General features: G+C 56.6%; 1 protein-coding gene across 2 annotated transcripts in view; it reads left to right on the top strand.

The window, feature by feature from the left end:
- Window positions 1–22736, top strand: part of DOCK1 (dedicator of cytokinesis 1) — a 290957-nt gene that overhangs the window by 248628 nt on the left and 19593 nt on the right. For both annotated transcript variants that reach the window (XM_081104750.1, XM_081104749.1), the window contains exons 34-42: window positions 6394–6479; window positions 7041–7197; window positions 7832–7872; window positions 9255–9345; window positions 11066–11185; window positions 17909–17998; window positions 18808–18912; window positions 21199–21340; window positions 21444–21522. In XM_081104750.1, the coding sequence (XP_080960876.1) occupies window positions 6394–6479; window positions 7041–7197; window positions 7832–7872; window positions 9255–9345; window positions 11066–11185; window positions 17909–17998; window positions 18808–18912; window positions 21199–21340; window positions 21444–21522 (911 nt within the window). The remainder of the gene's footprint in view (window positions 1–6393; window positions 6480–7040; window positions 7198–7831; window positions 7873–9254; window positions 9346–11065; window positions 11186–17908; window positions 17999–18807; window positions 18913–21198; window positions 21341–21443; window positions 21523–22736) is intronic.

The raw sequence follows: 22736 nt of genomic DNA, 5'->3' as shown, positions 1-22736 counted from the left end.
AGGCGGTACCTCCGGGCTTTGAACAAGCCACTAAGTCTCCGATACAGAGCTGCAAAATGGGTGTGAACATAAATGTACTCGAAAGGGGTGTTGTGAGAAGTAAAATCAAACCCATAAAACCCACCTTCCCTCCCTCGCTCCCTCCCTCCCTCCCTCTTTCCTTCCTCCCTCCCTTTCTCTCTCTCCCCAGGGGTGAGGATGGTTTCCTCACGTTCACTTATTGGTCAGAATGGAGAGTCTGCTGTGGACGGACAGCTGTGTTGGTCCCTCTGCCCACGCCCTGCCTTTGTGCCAATGTAACTGCAATGTTGTCAACATTGTCCGCGTTCTCTCGTTCTTTTTGTCGGACAACATACCAAAGGCAGCAGCTCACCGTGCTGCTATCACGCTGGCGGGACCTTTCATGAAACGCCTCAGCCAACCTCCTCTTCCTCCCCTTGGCTGGGCACGTAGTCCCGTGCAGGCGGTCTCTTCGAATAAACGTGCAGCGAGCACTCGCATGCTGCGTCCCGGGGTCCCCAGGGGGACATTCCAGAGGGTGGGTGCTGCTGGGCTTCTCTGCGGCCGGGTCAGCGCTCCCACTGCCGGGTTCTCACTGGGCTGACTCACCCTCTTCCCCTGTCCGCGTTGCGCCTGCGTTGTGGGTGCCCAGGCAGCAGGGAGACGAGAGTGCCTCCGAGAACCTCAGCTTGGTGTCCACTCTGGCTGTGCCCTCCGGGGTGACCCCTGCCTGCCCTCATTGACCACAGGGACGACAGCCCCCCTCCATTGTCTGCCCTGTTCCTGGGGCCACGGTGATGTCTCTGTCCCGTGCATGCGCCCCTCTGTTCTGCGTCTCCACGCAGCAAAACTTCTCTGCCTCTTCCATTCTCCTTGAGAGCTTCCGACGCTCCAGCCGCCCTGGGCCTCCAGCCTCTCGGACACTCGGTCTGACCTGGTGCCCCCTGTTCTTACAGGCGGCCCGTGCCCCTCTCCTCTCCTGTCCCCGAGTCCCAGCGGACACGTTCTCTGGTCTCTTCCTTTGCAGAGAAAACAGCAATTGTGCTCACCGTCCCCTGGGCCCAGAGGGGCTGTTTACACTTAAACTAGAACTTTGGGGGATATTGATTTTTTCTTTTTCAAAGGAGAGATTCTCCGTGTGAGCTTTCAGCATCTGCTCAGCCAGCCTGAGAGCTTTGGGCATCCGAGTCTTAGCAGCGCTTAGATCATTCATGCAGACCTGCCGGGCCATGGGGCCCCGTGGCTCCCCTCGCCCCACCTCCCTGAGTCCCCTGCCCCCCAGTGAGTACCCCTTCCCGTCTCAGACTCACCGGGTTCTGCTTCCTGTGAGAAGCACACTTCTCCTCTCCTGGCACCTGCTCAAAGACTCCCATTTGTTACGTCTTTGGAAAATACAGAACTCACAGCCGAGCGTGGCTGCAAATGACCGTGGGGGCTCTAGGCCATTAATAAAAAGGGACTGGAAAGGGCTGCACAGCAAAATAAGATTCCCGGTCACGGAGCTGTTCCGGCCATCTCCGCGCGGGTCCGGAAAGTGCGCCAGGACTTGCGGAAACTCCCGGTGGCGGTGAGGCCTCCGCACATGAGTGGTCTCGGTGCTGCGCTGTGCCCGCGTTGCCGTGTGAGTGCCGGCCCCACGCCGGTAACCAGAAGCAAGTAGTTGAATGACCCGAGTGGGTGTGGACAGCTTTTGCTACTTGATGGGGAAGCCGATGCCTTTTGCTCTGGAAGATGAATGTGAACGCATTTGGTGGCGATTTTATCGTGTTTATTCTCCAGTTCGTTGGGATTGTGCTGGTTGCTGTATTTTGATTTCAGTTTCAGAGTCATACCTGAGTCTGTCGTTTTGGATGCTTAAAGGGGAAACACGGACAAGATTAGGTTGTTATTTCATTAAAGCACAGACCCGAAGCAGTTGGAGAGATCATGGAAACCCTTACCCTTGACTCCAAGAGTTCTAATCTCGTTAAATTCTGTTCTTAAAAGCCCTCCAGTCCACAGGTGCCCAAACTCCCAGCATCTTCTTTAACCAAATCGAATGGGACTCCCTGTGGGGCATATTCCCGGCGTGGGCCGTCACTGCAGGATCCGGTCACGCACCTGCCTGAGGTGCTGCCTGGTGAGCAGCCGGCAGCATGGGGCCTGGCCAGGCCGCTTGGGTTTGGGGCCTCAGAGCTTCTGGCCTCCTGAGTATTTCACAGAAGCTTCAAGGCCAGCGAGCCGCCTGCTCGTTGGACATGGAAGGACGTGGAGATGTTCGAGTGTGGGATGTGGAGCGCCAAAGACTAATTAAGTGTGTCATTAAGTTTACGAGCGGTTAAGCAAGGACTGCACGACACAGGAAAACATGAGTGTGTCTGAGCGGAGTGACAGACTGCGGGAATCGATGCTCTGTGGGTGTCACCACGCGAGCCCGCACCCAGGTTGGTGGCGAGCAGCTGCCCTCTGCCCAGCCACTCCCGTTGCTTCTCTCGGGCCACGTTTTCCACGCAGACACGGCTCAGTGGTTCCTCCCGCCCACCCCTCCTGTCCCTGCCACGGCCAGGGGCGTGGTCCTGCCCTCTCCCGGGATGGGCTTGGTCCCGCCTGCAGGGGCAGAAGCCGGGACTCCGATTCCTGGACTCCTGGACGCTCCTTGCTGCCAGGGGGGCCCTGGGCCTCGGTCCCGTGTCCGGTAGCTCCTGAGCGTTTTGAAGACCAGGAGGAAGCAGAGCGCGCTGGGCAGCGTCAGTGCCGCCGCCGCTCAGGGTCACCTGCCGCAGACGCCTGGCATGTTCCCAGATCAGCTGCCCCGGCTCTGGGCAACCTCCAGGCGCCGCATGCGCTGGGCAAGCATTAGGCAGACCTCCCCTGCCCGGCCCAGTTGCCCAACTTGCTCGCACATATCCCAGGCGGGTGGCTGCCAAGTGCAGGCCTGGCTGCATCCATTTATAGGTGCACGTAGGCCTTTCTTACACGTCACGCACTTACAGCCAGGTGACAGCCTTCACCCAAAACACGGACCTGCTTCTAAACCAAATGGAAGGGGCTTTGGATTATCCCCAGCGGAGACCCTGTGCCCCAGGACCGCTTACGTTGGAGCCGGTAACCCCAGGTGAGCCGAGGCACTGAGCAAGGCTTCCTTTCCACGTTAACTTAATTAACAACGATGTCCGTGACCCCTGCAAGCAGCCCGCTCCTCCACGTTCAGTGTGACCACACCTTCCAAAAGCCCTGCCTCACGTGGCCTCTTCCGCTCCATGTTCTCGGACGGCAGCTGGCTCGGCCGCACAGGGTGCTCTGTGCAGTAGTTTCAGTCCGATGCCCTGTGGGTATTTTTATTATTATTTATTTCCGAGAGAGGAAGGGAGAGGGAGAGAGAAACATCCATGATGAGAGAGAATCATGGATCGGCTGCCTTGTGCAGGTCCCCTGCTGGGGATCGAGCCCATAACCTGGGCCTGTGCCCTGACCGGGAATCGAACTGTAACTTCCTGGTTCATAGGTTGAAGCTCAACCACTAAGACACACTAGCCAGGTCCCTCTGGGTATTTTTTTAAATTTTTAAAAATTGATTTCAGAGCAGAAGGGAGAGGGGGGGAGAGAGAATGAGAGAAACACCAATGATGAGAGAGAATCATGGATCAGCTGCCTCCTGCACGCCCCACACTGGGGATCGAGCCAGCAGCCCCGGCATGTGCCCCGATGGGAATCGAACTGTGACCCCCTGGTTCCTAGGTGGACGCTCAACCCCTGAGCCACGCCGGCCCGGCCGCTGTGGGTATTTTTGTATGATATTGACTATTCAGAAAGAGAGGAAAATGCTTGGACTGATTTCACTCATCACACAAGGGAGCTCCCGCCCCCTTTCCAGCAGTAAATAAACTCGCTGATTTCCTCAGCCCGTGGGGAACCTGCTGCAGATGACCCAGCAGCAGGCAGGTCCGGGGATAATCCACGCGACGTACGCAGCCAGCTCTGCTCTGCCAGCACACACTCTCTCCCCTTCCGTTGGGCAGCTTCACTTCGTTCCCATTACAACCCTCCCCAGGACCCTGTCTCCAGCCAGTGGCTTCTAGCACCTTCTGGAAAACTCCCCGAGGACCCTGGGATCAGATGCTCGCTGCGGGTCTGTGGGTTGAGTCCTTGCCGACGGACAGCGCGGGGTTGCCAGGTGGTGCGGATGGCCTGGTGTAGACCGGAGGTTTGTCAAACGAGGCTCAGCGGGGTGTCCGATTTACGTATCATTCACGGGCTCTTTTTGGAAGACATTAGCCTCCTCAGTCCCAATCTGATCGGCAGCCTAACGAGCCGGGCTCCCCTGCTGTCCTTCCTGGTGGCAGCTCGGTTTACACGGGAGCAGAGAAAACATGCCGTGTCCAGTAGGAAGACTCCCAGTTCAGTGCCGTCTGATGAGATAGGACGAGTTGTCTGGAATGCTCACGTGCGTTTGCCTGCGTGAGGGTCACGCGTGTTTTTCTGCGCCCCCGCTGCCTTCTGTGCTGGGTGCTCATGCAACACGGGTGGGATTGACGCGTGCGTTTTCATGACATGGAGTCTCATTTTGTGTCTCAGTGATGTCTCCTGAAGCATCAGCCCTCCCCATGCCAGCCTCGCTGGGAGCGCCACCTCCCACACGGAGCCCGCAGGACCCGCCCTTTGCAGAACGCGCCCCTGTGAAGAGCAGAGGGGTTGCGGGTTATCCAGAGGCTGCTACTTACAATAAAAGCCATCGCATGAGGCTGCAGGTGGAAATGAAAAGCAGGTCACCCTTTCTCCTTCGATAAATCCCTCGCTCCTTTGTTGCTCCCGTCCCTGCTCTGCTGAGGCTAAACAGAACCAAAAATGGGGGGGCGCTTGTCGGGGGAGAAGATCAAGGGGGATTGTGGGGATTCGCCGAGGCCTGGGCTCTCACGAGGTTGCCGAGCGCTTGAGGTTGAGCGGGAACCAGTGTTTCTCTGTGGGCCTGTGGGCAGCTCCGTTTCATGTGCAGTGGGTGGGACTGCGTCCAGGCTCCCCCTGGGGCTGCCCAGACCCCTGCCCTCTGCTCCATGGGGAGCCACAGGCAACTGCCCCTGCACCTGCCACGCCCAGAGTCCCCAGGGCAGGACCTGTGACAAGCACTCGGACACATGTGTTCACGCGTGGCTTGCATGGCCAAGAGAGCAGGCGTGTCTTAGCAGCCTGCCAGCCAAACCCTCTACTGACAGAGTGAGCCCCCCCCCTGGCTGCATGCAGCACCCACTCTATCCAGGAATTTACGTGCACATCACATGCACATCACGTGTGGTCCTCTCAGCGTCACCCACGCCAGGTGCTGTCCTAGGTGTTGGGGACACAGCCGTGACCAAGAGAGAAGGAACGTCTTCGTCTCCCGCAGCTTAAACTCGGCGGGATCCTGATAATAAGGGGGAGGCTGGGGTGGTTGCCTGGAGACGCAGTGTCTGAGCAGATATGTTCACGGGACCCAGCGACCCTTACATACATGCAGTCCATGGTGTGCTTGCCTCCGGCGCCCGAACTCAGCCGTGTTTCCTTCAGGCCCTCCTGCCCCTCATGCCTGCCTGGCCAGGGTCGGTGGCTGACCTCAGGACCCCCTACACGTGGTGGTCACCTGGCCGGAATCCCAGTCCTCAGGGCTCTGAATTCTGCCAGGGAGAGGGGGCTGGGCAGCCAGGATGGGGACACGTGTGTCATTGTCAAGGTTGTATTTCCAGTTCGATCAGCTACGGGGGGTCATGGAGCCTTGAAAACATTTACAGACTCGCACCTCACAGATCCCAGTTTCCCCAAGCGCGGGTCCGAGGGCCAGGCAGGGGTTGTGACCGTTCCTCGCACCGTGGTCTCTGCACGCCCCACCCAGGCTTCGGGAGGCGTGCGGGTGTGTCTCCGGCGGCAGTGCCTCTCTTTGTCTTACAACGTCCTTTCAGCCAGAGGGAGGAGTTCCCCAGGCTCCATCGAGGCCCTGTGGTGTTCAGATTCCTGGGGAGCAAACGCCGTCTGTCCTCCTCCATCCGTCCTTCTCCGGGAGCCACGGAGCTCTTTTAGATGTTTCTTATTCCTCACAATGACGTTCGAGACGTGGTCTCACGTCCTCATGTGACACCGTAAATTTTCCCTCCAGTTTCCCTTCTTTGGCTCCTGTTCCTGCTCTCAGGATCCGCACGTTTAGACCCCATTAACCGGGGAAGGAAACAGAGGGGTCCCCGGTGATGGGGACCGTCAGCAGTCTCCGGGGGCTGGGGGACAGCGACTTCTAAGTGAAATCCGGCTTCGAGGCGTGGGGGGCCCTCTGGGGGTGACCCCTCACTGATGAGCAGATGCCGATGTGGTGGATGCACGCGCTGTTGGCATCTGTCACAGGATGCGACGCCCGCCACGCTGCCCGCTGACGCGCTCTCTGTGTAATTACAGTTCGAAAACGAGATCATCACCAAGCTGGACCACGAGGTGGAAGGTGGCCGCGGGGACGAGCAGTACAAAGTGCTCTTCGACAAGATGTGAGTGCTGCTCCGCGGGGCGGGGGGCGGTGGCTGCTGCGGGGGGCGGGGGGCGGTGGGTGCTGCGGGGCGGGGCGCGGTGGGTGCTGCGGGGCAGGGCGCGGTGGGTGCTGCGGGGGGCGGGGGGCGGTGGGTGCTGCGGGGCGGGGTGCGGTGGGTGCTGCGGGGGGCGGGGGGCGGTGGGTGCTGCGGGGGGCGAGGGGCGGTGGGTGCTGCGGGGCGGGGCGTGGTGGGTGCTGCGGGGCGGGGCGCGGTGGGTGCTGCGGGGCAGGGTGCGGTGGGTGCTGCGGGGGGCGGGGGGCGGTGGGTGCTGCGGGGGGCGAGGGGCGGTGGGTGCTGCGGGGCGGGGCGCGGTGGGTGCTGCGGGGCGGGGCGCGGTGGGTGCTGCGGGGCGGAGCCGGGGGAGGCGGCGAGCCCACAGTGAGCTCTGCAGCCCAGCAGTGATGCCCCGGGGTCCGCGATGGGAAGTCCTGCACCCTGCACGGCACCCCCGCGGGGCTCGGGCCGCGTGAACACGGGTGAACACGGGTGAACACGGGTGAACACGTGCGGCTCCCGCAGCCTCCTGGAGCACTGCCGGAAGCACAAGTACCTGGCGAAGACGGGCGAGACGTTCGTGCGGCTGGTGGTGCGCCTGATGGAGCGGCTGCTGGACTACAGGACCATCATGCACGACGAGAGCAAGGAGAACCGCATGAGCTGCACCGTCAACGTGCTGGTGAGCGAGCCCCCCACCCCCGGGTTCCCCAGGTTCCGGTGACCTCTGGCCCCGGTGACCTCTGGCCCCCGGCTTCCCGGGCAGACAAGCCTGCGCCGCCGTCTCCGGGCCTGTATAGCCACTGTGGTTCCCCGCAGAGAAAATGCACGTTTGGGGTTGAGTGGCCTTTCTTCCGTCGCCTGGTAACCCCGCAGTCTGCACCTCCTGGTCGGGAACTCTGTTGTGTGGCCTCGCTCCTCTGTGCCATCTCGCCAAGCAGGCCCGTCTGAGAGTGGCCGACTCACGGTTATTTTACAGACGCGGTTCCTCTCCTCGAGGCCCCTCCACGGTGGTTCCGACTGGAATTCTAAAACTCTGAGCATCTGCCTCAGTCGTGAAGTAGAGGATTGAATAGGATGCAAAGTGTAGGAACTGTGATCATTAGGATTGCCCCTCCTCGACCCCCCCCCCCCCATAAAAAGGGAAAGCGTGTGCACGTTGGTTTTGCATCACGTGTGACCCTATGGCCTTAGTGCAGAATGCTCGGCCCATGCGGCTGTGCTGGACACACGTTGAGGAACCGTGAAATTTCATTGTGCATGTCACACCCTTTCTAGAACAGGTTTCTTAAAGGTGTTGTGCTTTGATTTTTCAGAATTTCTACAAAGAAATTGAAAGAGAAGAAATGTATATCAGGTATGTAGGTGCCATGTGTGTGTTGCGCCCTCTACGTCTCTGTTACAATTGCGCGGGTCACGCCCACGCTGAGAAATGTTGAAGAACCACAGGTTCATCGTGTGGGAGTCGTGAAGCCTAGAGATTGAATTTGGGGAGCACCCATATGTGTTTGGGGCCTGTGTGCAGCCGTCCAGGCCTGTGCGGAGATTGGGGTGCGGGGGGTCGTCATACTTAGCGAGCTCAGAAGAAAGACAAATGATTATTTCACTGGGGTTTGTACTTCTTGACCACAGGGTCAAATGAAAAGGCCAGTTTTAACCCGTTAATTGCCATGCGGCCTAAACGGAAACCATCCCATATGCCAAGATATCTTGAATTTAATTAAAAAAATCAATTTGCAATGAATAGTATAAAAATAAATATAGAACTCACCATTCGGGTGTTCTTGAATAGTTTCAGCTGAAAATTCTCACAGAAAATGACTTTAAAATTGGTCAGGGCTGCCACTTAGGGACACATTTTTTTCTATAGACGTGTGTAGTGTGTGGGGAAAGTCCACCGCTTACATCTACAGATGCTTACGGCGCACATGGGTTAACTTTATCGGAAACAGGCAACATGAAAGGTTTCAGTCCGTTCTTATTCTGACCCCATCGCCTCGTGTTTTGTGCTTTCTGCTGGGTTTTTCCCATCGCCCGCCTCCTTGTAGGGGCCAGCGCCACACCCTCAGCAAGACCCCCATTAGGCTCGCACTCCACGGGCACTGGTGTTTAACGATGGGTTTATTACACCTCCATGGTTTTCCAACTTCGGATTTTTACTTTTTCTTTTTTTTCTCTCCTTTTAAAAAAAAGTGCCACACGACTATAATAATACACTTTTGGGAAAACAACCAAGTTCCTTTTTTCCAAAACTGTCGGTTGCTTCACATTGATTTCTGTATGGCAGGACCTTTGGGTCACCGTCACCCCCCCCCACCCCGAGTCCTTTTTCGTACCGATTTGTGTTTTTATGGGTTTGGGGGGCCTATGGATTCCATCGTCACGTAAGAAAATCACAGTCAAGCACTGTGTCGTCTCATTTCACACGGACGGAGACAACTCAGAAAGGTGGAAGGAATGAGAAACCTGGAAGCGCCTGAAGTACCGTCTACCTCCCTGCTCTGTCTCCAGTTCCGTCCCGAAAAGAGACGACGTGGATTTGAAACATTGACGGTTGCCCGTGACCCTGGGGGGGTTAGTGCTCCCTGCAGCAAATGCGCCGTCGGCGTGGCGGGCGGAGAGCGCCGTGTAAAGAAAGCACAGTTCGATGTATTGCTGGAGGAAGACGTAGCTCTCGCCGTCATTGACGCAAACCATCCGGTGGCGTTGTAAGAACGCGCCTGTGTTCTCCCGCCTCAGGTACCTGTACAAGCTGTGCGACCTGCACAAGGAGAGCGACAACTACACGGAGGCGGCGTACACCCTGCTGCTCCACGCGAAGCTGCTGAAGGTAAGGCCCTGTCGCCACCGGTGCTCGCGTCGCGTCCAGCTGCTCTCGGGGCCGTGTCAGGAAACCACACGGTAAGATTCCTTCTGTGGTGCTGGCTGCATGCCGCGGCAGCAACCGAGACGTTCAGGAAATGCCTGGACGGTAGGTTGGCCCCAGCGGAGGCAGATTTGACAGGCTGTCACAGCAAGTTGTCACTCGGCGTCGTAAACACGTAAACGCCCATCACTGGCTGTCAGCTGGCAGGGAGAGACCCCGCAGGGCCTCGTCACACCAGCCAGGCGCAGCTGCGGTGGGGAAGGGCGGCCGCGAGGAGGCATGTCGGGGCTGGAGGAGCCGCAGGAGGGGCGAGGCACACCCTTACCGACCCCGGCAGAGTCCCAGGCCCGGGCCAGGGGATCCCACCCCACCTCCAGGTCCACATTTTAGAGCATGAGCAAGTCATCAGAGCATCTTTCTAGCTATCGCCTCACTTTTTTAAACATAGAAAAGCATCCCAGTCCATCCCTGGTGTGACCAGGCTCATAGCTCATTCCAGTCCATCCCAGGTGTGACCAGGCTCAGAGTCCATCCCAGTCCATCCCAGGTGTGACCAAGCTCATAGCTCATTCCAGTCCATCCCAGGTGTGACCAGGCTCATAGCTCATTCCAGTCCATCCCAGGTGTGACCAGGCTCATAGCTCATCCCAGTCCATCCCAGGTGTGACCAGGCTCAGAGTCCATCCCAGTCCATCCCAGGTGTGACCAGGCTCATAGCTCATCCCAGTCCATTCCAGGTGTGACCAGGCTCAGAGTCCATCCCAGTCCATCCCAGGTGTGACCAGGCTCATAGATCATCCCAGTCCATCCCAGGTGTGACCAGGCTCATAGCTCATCCCAGTCCATCCCAGGTGTGACCAGGCTCAGAGTCCATCCCAGTCCATCCCAGGTGTGACCAGGCTCATAGATCATCCCAGTCCATCCCAGGTGTGACCAGGCTCAGAGTCCATCCCAGTCCATCCCAGGTGTGACCAGGCTCAGAGTCCATCCCAGTCCATCCCAGGTGTGACCAGGCTCAGAGTCCATCCCAGTCCATCCCAGGTGTGACCAGGCTCATAGATCATCCCAGTCCATCCCAGGTGTGACCAGGCTCAGAGTCCATCCCAGTCCATCCCAGGTGTGACCAGGCTCAGAGTCCATCCCAGGTGTGACCAGGCTCAGAGTCCATCCCAGTCCATCCCAGGTGTGACCAGGCTCATAGCTCATCCCAGTCCATCCCAGGTGTGACAGGGCTCAGAGTCCATCCCTGTTCATCCCAGGTGTGACAGGGCTCAGAGTCCATCCCAGTCCATCCCAGGTGTGACAGGCTCATAGCTCATCCCAGTCCATCCCAGGTGTGACCCGGCTCAGAGTCCATCCCTGTCCATCCCAGGTGTGACAGGGCTCAGAGTCCATCCCTGTTCTTTCCAGGTGTGATAGGGCACCGTCAGCTACCAGGTCTGTGTTTCCATACCTTCCAGTTTCTCTCCTTTGGACTCCAGCCCACTTTGCCTCCTCAGGGCCGCTGCACAGGGCACTGCTCATTTCCAGGCCCGGCAGCCTGGTGACAGCAGTGCCAAGCGTCCCGGCATTGCTGCCACGTGAGGGCTCTGAAAGCCAAGCTCCCTTTCTGCCCGAGGGTGGGCAGCAGGGCCTGGCCATGCCCTGTCCCGGTGGCAGGACTCACGCGCTGCTTCCTCCTCAGTGGTCGGAGGACGTGTGCGTGGCCCACCTCACCCAGCGGGACGGCTATCAGGCGACGACGCAGGGGCAGCTGAAGGAGCAGCTGTACCAGGAGATCATCCACTACTTCGACAAGGGCAAGGTGAGGCCGCGCGGCGCTGCTCCCCAGGGCCCCTGCGTGCACCTGCCGTGCACCTGTTCGCATGCACCTGCCCGTGCCACGTGCACACCTCTGAGCTGCGTGCTTGTGGCCCCGGCATTTGTTACAAGTTGTGGGTTGGAGGGTTTTGTTGCAGAGGCCGTAGGTTAGACCAGTGGTCGGCAAACTCATTAGTCACCAGAGCCAAATATCAACAGTATGACGTTTGGAATTTCTTTTGAGAGCCAGATTTTCTAAACTTAAACTATATAGGTAGGTACATTGTTATTAACTTAATTAGGGTACTCCTAAGCTGGCCTTCGCTAAACACGTCCTCATTGTATAATAATAAAGCCACCAACACAAAATAATTACAATTCTTAAATTGATGACAAAAATACCTGTAGGATTTGCAGCTGGTTGGAGAAATACAGCTAACTTTATGCTTCGAGTAGGTACTTTTGTCACCCGCGCGCAATTTACGGACGCGACTAGCACTAACCACTGCACAATGAGACTGCCGACTCACTGGCTCTCCCAACTCGTGCATGAATTGCACGCACCTCCCCCACGCTGCGTATCTTGCGTCTCCCATGGCCCGACCGACCGACACCCCCCACTTCTTCTAACGCCACGTCTTCAAAATAGACTCGCCCAGGCCGAAAACCGACTTCTGTGCATGGGCCACGAAGTTTCAATCACACTGTACATGGTATTTTGTGGAAGAGCCACACTCAAGGGGCCAAAGAGCCGCATGTGGCTCGTGAGCCGTGGTTTGCTGACCACTGGGTTAGACAAACACAGATTCTTGCAAGAATGGTCCGGCTTTTCCTGCCCCGACTCCTGCGTGCCTGTTAGAAATAGCCGTCCTCGTTCAGAGCGATCACAGGAGTCCCCGGTGTGAGCCGGGACCAGCACGCAGGCAGGGCCTTCCCGCACCGGGACAGATGCGGAGGGAACTGCAGACACGGCTCCATCGGCCTGCGTTCGGCGTCACTTCTGCGGCGTGGGAGTGTTCAAATCCCAGGACTTTGGCTCGATTTGATTTTAGGGGAAAATTGCAGTTCTTTAAAGCCATCTATTCAGTAAGGGAACGATGCCACAGTCCAACTGGAGACCAACCTGCTGGGGTCACAAAACTGAGACGTGGAAACGAATGGGCAAAGGATGGCTCGGGCTCATGGACACAGGCTCACCTGCGGAATTGAGGAGCCGTCACTCTGTCCTCGGTGGGGGACACGGCACACCCAGAGCTGCTCTCACTGTCTTAAACGTACACAGCTTCCCAGGGGAGAGGGGGCTCACAGGCCCAGGCGGGATCTGCCTGCAAAGACCAGGAGCAGGCGCTCGGGCAGCCCGTGGGCGTGGCGTGGCCGTGGACAGCGTGGTGGCTGCAGAGACGCCCACAGTTCCGGCAGGAAGCTGGGTCGGGTGCTAGCAGTGTTTCTTGCTTGCCCGGCCGCAGTGGCTCAGTAGTTGAGCGTCGACCTCTGAACCGGGAGGATTAAGGTTTGATTCCCGGTCAGGGCACGTGCCGGGGTTGCGGGCTTGATCCCCGATTGCGCAGGAGGCTGCCAGTCAGTGACTCTCTCTCATCATGGATGTTTCTATCTCCCGCTGCCTCTCCCTTCCTCTCTGAGGTCAGTAAACGATCTATTTATTGAAAAGTTTTTTCTCTAGCTTGTGCTCCAAAAGCAGCAGCCCAGAGGATGGTCTGTTTCTTTATATCGGACACTCCTCCGGCTTTTGAATTACGTGGGTATTTTCCTGTATTTCTTCCACGTAAAATCATTCTTTTATTTCTGTGCCTTTTCCCCCGTTTTAAAAAGTTTTCAGTGTCTCTCAGCTCAGCCCCTGTTTCTGTTTTGTTTTTTACTTTTTCTCCCTCTCCATAAAATGTCATTTCCATCTCTGTCCCCTTTCATTCTTTTTCGGTTCTTCCTTCCCGGGCTGACAGTCGCTCCCAGCCCTTTCCTATTGTGCTGTCACCGCCGCGCCAGCGTCCCCGGAATGCCTCCTGTCGGGGGTAATCACAGCGGGCGCGCGCTCCTCCCAAACACGCTCTGAATTGCCTGTCTCATTGTGCTTGGTGGAGGCCTAGTAATTTCCAATAAAGCCTTTCACACCGGCGCGCCACTGACAATGACCGGCTTCTCTGCGGAGGAGGAGTCCAGAATAGGCCTGCAGCAGGAAACGGCGGTCGGGAGGGCCCGCGCTCACCACCCTGCGCTCACCACCCCGCACTCACCACCACTAGGCCCCCTCAGAACCCGGAGCCCCGGGCAGCAGCCGCAGAGGGGCGTCTGCTTGGCAGCCCAAGGGCAGCGGCCGCAGAGGGGCACTTGCTTGGCAGCCCACGGGAGGCTGCCGCAGAGGGGCACTTGCTTGGCAGCCCACAGGCAGCGGCCGCAGAGGGGCACTTGCTTGGCAGCCCACAGGCAGCGGCCGCAGAGGGGCACTTGCTTGGCAGCCCACGGGCAGCGGTCGCAGAGGGGCGTCTGCTTGGCAGCCCACGGGCAGCGGCCGCAGAGGGGCGCTTGCTTGGCAGCCCACGTGACGTGGGTAGCCATGACTATTTCCGACCCCAGCTCTGTTTTCCCCTCTTAAAATAGCCTCGCCCTGACAGCCGCACTTCGCCTCGTGCCCAAGTCGAGAAATGAGGCATCTTGCGTCATCTCTTGAACCAAAAATAGGGGTTTGGGAGCCAGTTTCTGTTTTTGGTGAAATGCTTGGCCTTCTTTTCTAAGAATTGGGGGTGGAGTGTCCTCATCCTGTGAGTTTCACCCTTGAAAACCACGGTGGTGACTAAGAGGCGTTGCAGGTACAAATGTAATGACACCCTCTCTGGGGTTCATGCCAGCATTGCCTACGTTTTAGAAAAATCCTAATACTCTCCAGGATCTATTCCATCACCCGGGACTTGGCCTGAGCGTCCGTTACGATCCCCTCCTGTGAAAAGCAACCATTTACTACGGAAGCATGAGAAAACCCGTTTTCAGAGTCAGCACCCTCACCGCTCCCCACGCGGGGTGGCCAGTGAACGCACAATGTCAAGAATGCTCCCGACGGATTATGAATTTCACACCAGAAAATAGAGTTGTGTGTGGAGATGGGAGCCGCAGAGCCCAGAGCCCTTCGATGCTGGGGTCCAACCCCAGCAGGTCCAGGGGTCCCCAAAGGTGTGGACGGAGTCGGCGAAGAAGGAATGACACTGAGACAGCGTTCAGTTGATCAGCAGCCTAGCCAGGATCTCTAGCCAGGATCTCCAGCCAAGTTCTGGTCTGGATCTCCAGCGAAGTTCTGGTTAGGATCTCCAGCCAGGTTCTGTGTCCATGTTCTCTTGCTAGGTTCTCCAGGTTCTCCAGCCAGGTTCTGTAGCCATGTTCCCTCGCTAGGTTCTCCAGCCAGGTTCTGTCCAGGTTCTCCAGCCAGGTTCAGTCACCAGGTTCTAGTCAGGTTCTCTTGCCATGTTCTATCCAGGTTCTGTAGCCAGGTTCTGTCTCTAGGTTCTTCAGCCAGGTTCTCTCGCTAGGTTCTGTCTCTAGGTTCTGTGGCCAGTTTCTGTCCAGGATCTTTTGCCATGTTCTCTCCAGCGAAGTTCTTCTGTCTCTAGGTTCTGTGTAGGTTCTGTGTCTAGGTTCTGTGTCTAGGTTCTGAGGCCAGTTTCTATCCAGGATCTTTTGCCATGTTCTCTCCAGCGAAGTTCTTCTGTCTCTAGGTTCTGTGTAGGTTCTGTGTCTAGGTTCTGTTTTCCGTTGTCTTGTTACATCTGTATTTATACCAGTTGATTCCAATCCTACCAATCTCTATTCCAAAGGTTAGGGCGTTTCTTATCTCCATTCCAGGGAGTGAAGATTATGTAGCTTAAGCATGATTGTTCGTAGTTAAAGTGATTAATTACCCGCCTGGCCCTTAGTTAAGGGGTTTTATTCCCTCCCTAACTTCAGGGGAAAATCCCTACCTGGGGAAACAACCTTTCTCAGAGAGGAGACCTTGGTTAAAACACATAGTGCCAAGAAGGTGAGCAAACATTTTAAGAACAGTATGCCATATATGCCAGGTCCCTTGAAACAGCAAGGATGGACCGGCTCCCGGCACTTCGAGCCAGGCCGGCCATTCAGTCGCACAAGTTGAAGCGATTTCCTCGCCGAGATAAACTACGTGGGGATCGTACTGAACCTGGGTTCTCTCTGGTTCAGACTGTTCCTCAAGGTTTTCACGTTGGAAAAGGGAGTGCCCCACCCTACCCAAAGGCGGGTGGAAATCTCCTCCATGAGGAACCCTTTCTCCGAGGCTGGGTGAGTGTGTGTATAGAAAATCTGACAGAAAACACAACCAGGAAACCTCAGGAGGAGTTGGATAAGATATTTATTCAAGACACATATGCTTTTGCCTGGCCAGTGTGGCTCAGTGGTTGAGCATCGACCGATGAACCAAGGGGTCACAGTTCGATTCCCGGTCAGGGCACAGGCCCAGGTTTCAGGCTCCATCCCCAGTGGGGGGTGTGCAGGAGGCACCCGATCCATGATTCTCTCTCATCATTGATGTTTCTGTCTCTCTCTCCTTCCCCCTACCTCTCTGAAATCCATAAAAATATATTTTTAAAAAAGACTTGCTTTAAACACAATGGCTTTGATATGTATCTAAAGCATCTCATCGGTCATTTAAGGCAAGAACACGTTAGGCAGGGAACGGGCAGCCCTCAGGCTCTGGGCAGCTGAGGGGTGAGTGAGTTTGCAGAAAAGTGAAGCCCAGAGAGAGAGCGCAGGCGAGGGTATCGTTTTCCTTGAAGTGGAAACACGCAGGTGCCTGGAGGAAGCATGGCAAGGAGGGGCGCTCCCCCCTGGAGATGTGGCTGGGCCTCGGGAGGACCAAGAAGATCCGCCAGCCGGTGAAGAGATGGGGGGATGCCCGCGACTTGGACACCTGAGCAGGAAGGAGGCGGGGCGGGCGGGGGGCGGTGCTGGGAGGAGCAAGTGTGTCCTCCGTGGGAAGCACTTCGCCAACGCTTTCTTCCCCGAAATCTTTTTCCACTCCGGGCTTGTTTTCATTTTGTCTTCCCAAGTGCTAGAATGCAACTCTTATCAGAATAGCTCTTTTCTCAGCAAAAACAGCAGATGGCTTCTTTAGGCCGTGGCTGTGTGAAACGTATTTTAATCCCTTGGGTGACTCAGTAGTAAGTAAGGCCCTGGGTGGAGTCATTCTACTAAGGTCGTAGTTGGCAAACTGCGGCTCAAGAGCCACATGCGGCTCTTTGGTCCCTTGAGTGTGGCTCTTCCTAAGCCTTAGGAGTACCCTAATTAAGTTAATAACAATGTACCTACCTATATAGTTTAAGTTTAAAAAATTTGGCTCGCAAAAGAATTTTCAATCGTTCTACTGTTGATATTTGGCTCTGTTGACTAATGAGTTTGCCGACCACTGTACTAAGGAAAGGCAATGACTGGCGGCGGGTGAGGGGTCGGTGCCCGGGGAATGCCAGGTGTGGGGCTTGGCAGCCTGTGGTCTCAGTAGACTTACCTTTCACACCGTCCCAGCAGGAGGGTTGGGGCAGCTGCAAGTGCCCCCCGTGGGCCGTGTTAGGGGTGAATGTTTGCATCCCCCATCCCACCCCAATTCAGATGTTGCAGCCCCAGCTACCAGGTGATGGTGTCAGGAGGTCGGACCTTTGGGAGGAACTCTGTCCAGACAGGGTCATGACTAGGATGGGCCCCTGAAGGATCAGTGCCGATACAGGAGGAAGAGAGCGAGCTCAGGGCCACGGGACACCCAGCGTGGAGGCAGCTGTCTGCACGGCAAGGGGAGAGTCCTCACTGAGAACCGAATCTCCCGCACCTTGATCTCGGATTCTGGCTCCAGAACCGTGAGCAAGGAATTGTGCTGGGGAAGCTGCCGTCTGTGGTGTTTTTTATAGCAGCTCAAACTCACAGTCATCATGAGCAGGAACTGAGGAAAAGACCAAGCTGGGCCCAGTCTACCCCCTTACTCTGTGCCCTTACGCGTTCGACCCTCAATCTCCTTATCTGCAAAATGGGTATAATCAAGAGACCCACCTGGCCAGGTGCAGGACTTACACAAGAGGATGGACCTCGCGGATGCAGGAGATCACTCGCCCCGAGGATCTGTGCTCCGTCTGCGGCCATGGTGGGCGGAGAAGTAGGCGATTGGTGCCTGAGGACCCCGGATTTGGGATGGTGGGGTCCTTCCTGATTCTAAGCCAACAGCCTTCTGTTCTGTTCATGAAACATATTTTTGATATTTATTTTATACATTTAAATGCCATTTAACAAAGAAAAATCAACCAAAAAAATGAGTTCACGTGTCACCTCTGACATGCGTGTCATAGGTTCGCCATCACTGGTCTGGTCTTTCTGACCATTGAGACAGAGCGTTTATGAAACAGGACGATTGGGGAAAGTAGCAAAATCAGGCTCGTCACAGCCTGTCCTTGCCCTGCGGTCCCCCACCCTGGCTCCTCGGCTGACCACGCAGATGGGCTGGTGACCACGCAGGTCAGCAGGACAGTGGGCAGAGGCCTCAGGGTGCTCAGCGGATGCCGGTCGCGGCCAGAGGACACGAACCTCTGGAACTGCTGGTCTTTCCGACATTCCCCTCGTATTATGACTTAAGCTGATTTCCAACTTATGTTCCCAGGAACGGGTGTGTCACTGTGTTACGCTCTGACCGCTCGATTCAGGTTTGGGTTTCTCTCCCTTTTCCTCGCAGATGTGGGAGGAGGCCATCGCCCTGGGCAAGGAGCTGGCCGAACAGTACGAAAACGAAATGTTCGATTATGAGCAGCTCAGCAAACTGCTGGTAGGTCCTTCCTTCTTCCTACATAAAGGGTCCCGGACCATCTGAACATACTTTCCTGGCATTTCCCTCTCCCTTTCCACGTGGGGATTCTCCCGTGGCCTCGGGCAGCGTCCCGCCTGTGTCCCTGTGTCCGGCTGCTCCTGGCCCTCAGGTACCAAGCTCTCGGGCTCCCATGGAGGGTTTACATGTGAACAATGCTGACCCCGGGCGCACAGGAGCCCCGACGGGGCGGGTGGAGAGCAGCCCAGACCTTTCTCTTGCCACCGAAGCTGTCAGTTCCTCCCTCCTGCCTTCTCGAACCACGGCACTCACTGAATTCTGCCGTTAAATCCTTCTTTAATGTGTCCCAGTATCTGATCAACGCCATTTTTAAAATCCTAAAGACCAGCCCGGCCAGCATGGCTCAGTGGTTGAGCATCAACCTGTGAACCAGGAGGTCAGAGTTGGATTCCGTCAGGGCACATGCCCGGGTTGTAGGCTCCATCCCAAGTGTGGGGCGTGCAGGAGGCAGCCCATCAATGATTCTCTATTGTCATTGATGTTTATATCTCTTCCTCCCTTCCTCTCTGAAATAAAAACATATGTGTATTTTTAAAAAATACTAAAGACCAGCCATTTAATCAGAAGACAAACACCTGTTTTGCGGTTGTTGCAAACACCGGTTGCTGAATGTGGGGTTTGGGTCAGATTTCCTGCCCCTCGCCCGCCCTCCTGGCACTGCCAGGGCCCGAGGAGCCCGCTGGGGGCATCCGGAACAGACCCCCAAATGCTCTGTTCAGACCCGAAACGCAGTTTCTACTTCCTTTCAGAAAAAACAAGCTCAGTTCTACGAAAACATCGTCAAGGTGATCAGACCCAAGCCGGACTACTTCGCTGTCGGCTACTACGGGCAGGGATTTCCCACGTTCCTGCGGGTGAGTTCTGCTCTAGAGCCCTTTCCACGCGGAGGGCGGGCGGGGGCTGCGCGTCCGAGGGTCCGTGTCCGCCCGGGGCACCCCCCCACCGGAGGGACACGTGCAAAGTGTGAACTGCAGTCATCCTGCGGGGCTGTGCGACATATTCACCCGCCTCACCCGGGGGCATCTGGCGATGACGTGAGCAGTTGTTACAGAAACGGGCGACTGCAGGCAGGGCTTGCGGCTGCCTCTGGAACTGACGTTTTCTGCAAGAATTTACCTCATTTTTGTAACCCGATTCCTAGTTACGTTCCTCGCGAGGAACAACTAACTTGGTCTGTAATGTCCCCGTGTTTTCACGTGTGAAGGGCCCGAATCAGAATGCAAAGTAAGTGGCATTTCTAGAAAATGTTATCAGTGTTTTCACCTAAAACTCACCACTGTTTTTCTGTTAGAGTCTTGATATGTTTTTTATTATTAAGTCTTCCTTCTGGTGCGAAGCCTGATAAATCCCCGCTCATTTCATAGGACCTGTTACACGGTAAAGCTCCCTGAGCTCCTGAGGCGTGTGGCTTTGTCTAGCCTTTCGCGATGTCCACGCACATACTTACATTTCCGACGAAGACTACGTATTCCTTTGGTTTCTGCGTGACATTTTGTTTTTAGAGAGAGCATTTTTCATCTGTAACGGGTACTGTATGACAGACCTCAGCACAAAGTGAATAAAATGTTCAGTTCTTAAACTGCTCCTTCTTTAATAATTTACAGGAGCAGCGGATAAGTTGAGACTAGGGAAGCAGATAAAGCGCATACCAGGAGATCTCTCCTTATCTTTTGAAAACTCACTAATTAGACCCATTTTAATGTGACCTGGAGCCGAGTCTCAGGGAATTACCTGTTAAAACATACAGTGGGCTGCTCTTGGTCCATCTGCCTGTCTCTCCCCTCCTCCTCTCTGGCATCTGTCCAGGGTCACGGCCGATGGCAGGACTGCAGCTGACGTGGGACCAGCCAGCCTAGAGCCCCTTGCCCAGACCCCCCAGGCTGAACCAGCGAGAGATGCCACGTGACTGAGGCCCCGGGCCGCTTTTGCTGCCTTCGCCTGGGCGCAGTCTCCTCTGGGTTCACAGCTCTGAGATGGGGCAGGAGGGGTGGAGGGAGGCGGCAGGCCAGGGCCCAATGGTGGCATCACACTGTCTGCCCACTGCCACCTTCGTGTGACCGACACTCAGCCGCCAAGGCCCTGAGCCCCAGTACGTCTTGGAGTCAGGACCTTCCTTACAGATGCATTGACAGGGTGGCTGTGTCACATGCAGGCAGAAGTGGCCCCAACAAGGCAGCCTGTGTAAGGCAAGACGCAGACCTGCTTACACTCCCCAAGGGCACACAGACCTGCTTGCACCCCCAAGGTCACGCAGACCTTATACCCCCAAGGTCATGCAAACCTGCTTACACCCCCCCAAGGTCACACAGACCTGCTTGCACCCCCAAGGTCACACAGACCTGCTTGCACCCCCCAAGGTCACACAGACCTGCTTGCACCCCCAAGGTCACACAGACCTGCTTGCACCCCCCAAGGTCAGGCAGACCTGCTTACACCCCCCAAGGTCACACAGACCTGCTTACACCCCCCCAAGGTCAGGCAGACCTGTTTACTCCCCTCCCCCAAGGTCACCAGAGTAAGCGGGTGTCTCCCATATTCACAGCTGTGTCCCTCTTGGCCCTGCCCCGGGTACAAGACACCATGACCCACTGGCCCTGGCGCTGGGCCTCCCTTTCTAACCGCGCCCCGCCCCCTGGAGGCTGCGCACTTGGCTTTTCACGGTTTTCTAAACTGGTTGTTGCTGCGAAGCCTGCAGCACGTGACCTGAGTTCCGTGCCCTGTGCTCGGTGCGGAGGACGCAGGGTTAATTCATGCGGCCCTGGTTCTGGGCTCTTGCTGGGTAAGACCATGCAAGTACACGGTCAGTGCCTTTTTCTTTCTTCTTTTTTTAAAAACACTTTTATTGATGTCAGAGAGGAAGGGAGAGGGAGAGAGAGAGATAGAAACATCAGTGATGAGAATCATGGGTTGGCTGCCTCCCGCACACCCCCCACTGGGGATCGAACCTGCAACCTGGGCCTGTGCCCCGACCAGGAATCGAACCGTGACCTCCTGGTTCCTAGGTTGACGTTCAACCCCTGAGCCACGCCGGCCGGGGCCGAGCCTTTTCCTTTCAATGAGACGGGCAGGACCCTCGTGTGTGAACTTGTCCCAGGCCCTCCCCCGCCCCTCCCGGCACTGAACGGATGTCCCGTTTCCAGGGCAAAGTCTTCATCTACCGGGGGAAGGAGTACGAACGCCGGGAGGACTTCGAGGCTCGGCTCTTAACTCAGTTTCCAAACGCCGAGAAAATGAAGACCACGTCCCCGCCCAGCGAGGAGATCAAAAGCTCCCCCGGCCAGTGTATCCTTACACAGCGCCACGCGCAACGCCAGGCCGGCAGGGGGAGGGCTGGGGCCCTGGGGCTGCCTCCCCGGGGCGTGATCCTTGACCTCGGCCCCCTCAGATATCCAGTGCTTCACGGTGAAGCCCAAGCTGGATCTGCCCCCGAGATTCCACAGGCCGGTCTCCGAGCAGATCGTGAGGTAAGCCCCCCGTTGTCCTGCCCGGACGCGGGCGGGAGGGGACGGACAGCTCATCGGCCATGTCACTGGGAAAGGCTGGGCTTCGCCTCGGCGAGGGGGAGCAGATTCCTTTCAGCATCAAGAAGGAAGTGGGGTGCAGTGCAGGAGGTGCACTGGACCCACGAACAACGCCTGGGTTAGGGGCGCCCGCTGCCACGGTCCAAAAGCCTTTGTATAACTTCTGAAAACCACAAACCTTCCTTGTCCTGCGGCATCTGGGGGCGTGGGTTCCAGCACCCCCTGCTCAGGCCCTCTCTATACCGCGGTGCAGACCGATGCGCACAGTCAGCCCTCAAACAGCCACCCGATTACGGAAAAGAATCCACGTTCAGTGGGCCTGCGCACATCACACCGCGTTGTTCGAGGATCACCTGTAAAGGACGTGGAGGAAGAAGTCGACACTCAAGGCTGGGAGGGTGCTGGGTTATTTCTTTCCAGGGGTCAGAGGTCGGCAGCCCAGGGAAACAGGAGGGGGAGGGGCACCTGGTCTGCTGGCAACCCCCCGGGCAGAGGATCCTGGGAAGGGTTCAGCCGTGCCCGTGCCTGGGTGTGGCCGAGTGTTTGCGTTCTGCGAGGCAGGAAGAGGGAGTCCCAGGCGCGCTCCCCGTGGGGAGCTACACCCAGCGATCACATAACATGGGATTGTGAGGCAGGTCTCAAAACTCACAGGGCAGGCATCCGAATCTGAGTGAGATTTTACGCCTCTTGAGTTGTACCTGGTTCAGCAATGCTGTGGACACAGCCTGCTTCCCATGTTTCTTTGATGTTAAGAATTTTCTTTTCCATTTGACCCATGTTCTGGTGAAAAAAAAACACACACACACAAAAAAAACTAACCTATTGGATGGCTTATCAGTGCTCAGGATCACTTACCTCGTAGCCTGAGGTTGGGTGGGTTCACTCCCATCCTTAACCTCTTGTCAGCAGTAATGACAAATAGGCTGGGATTCTGCTGATTGCAAATGGTAGCGTCCACCAGGCATGCGCTTTAAGTGGTGCGACATTTTCTTCTCAGAGACATAAAGCAAGGAGTGAACCGTAGTGTAGGCTGAGACATTTCCCTCCGACGTGGGGAGCCCACCTGCGTTCCATGCAGAGGTCCCCCTGCCCCCAGGTGAGGGGGGCACGCTGGTCCCTCCATGCCTCTCTTGGTGGTTGCAGATCTGCCGTGTGTA

The sequence above is a fragment of the Myotis nattereri genome, assembly GCF_964212035.1.
Source record: "Myotis nattereri genome assembly, chromosome: 13".
Lineage (NCBI taxonomy): Eukaryota > Metazoa > Chordata > Mammalia > Chiroptera > Vespertilionidae > Myotis > Myotis nattereri.
This window is presented reverse-complemented; position numbering and strand designations above follow the sequence as displayed.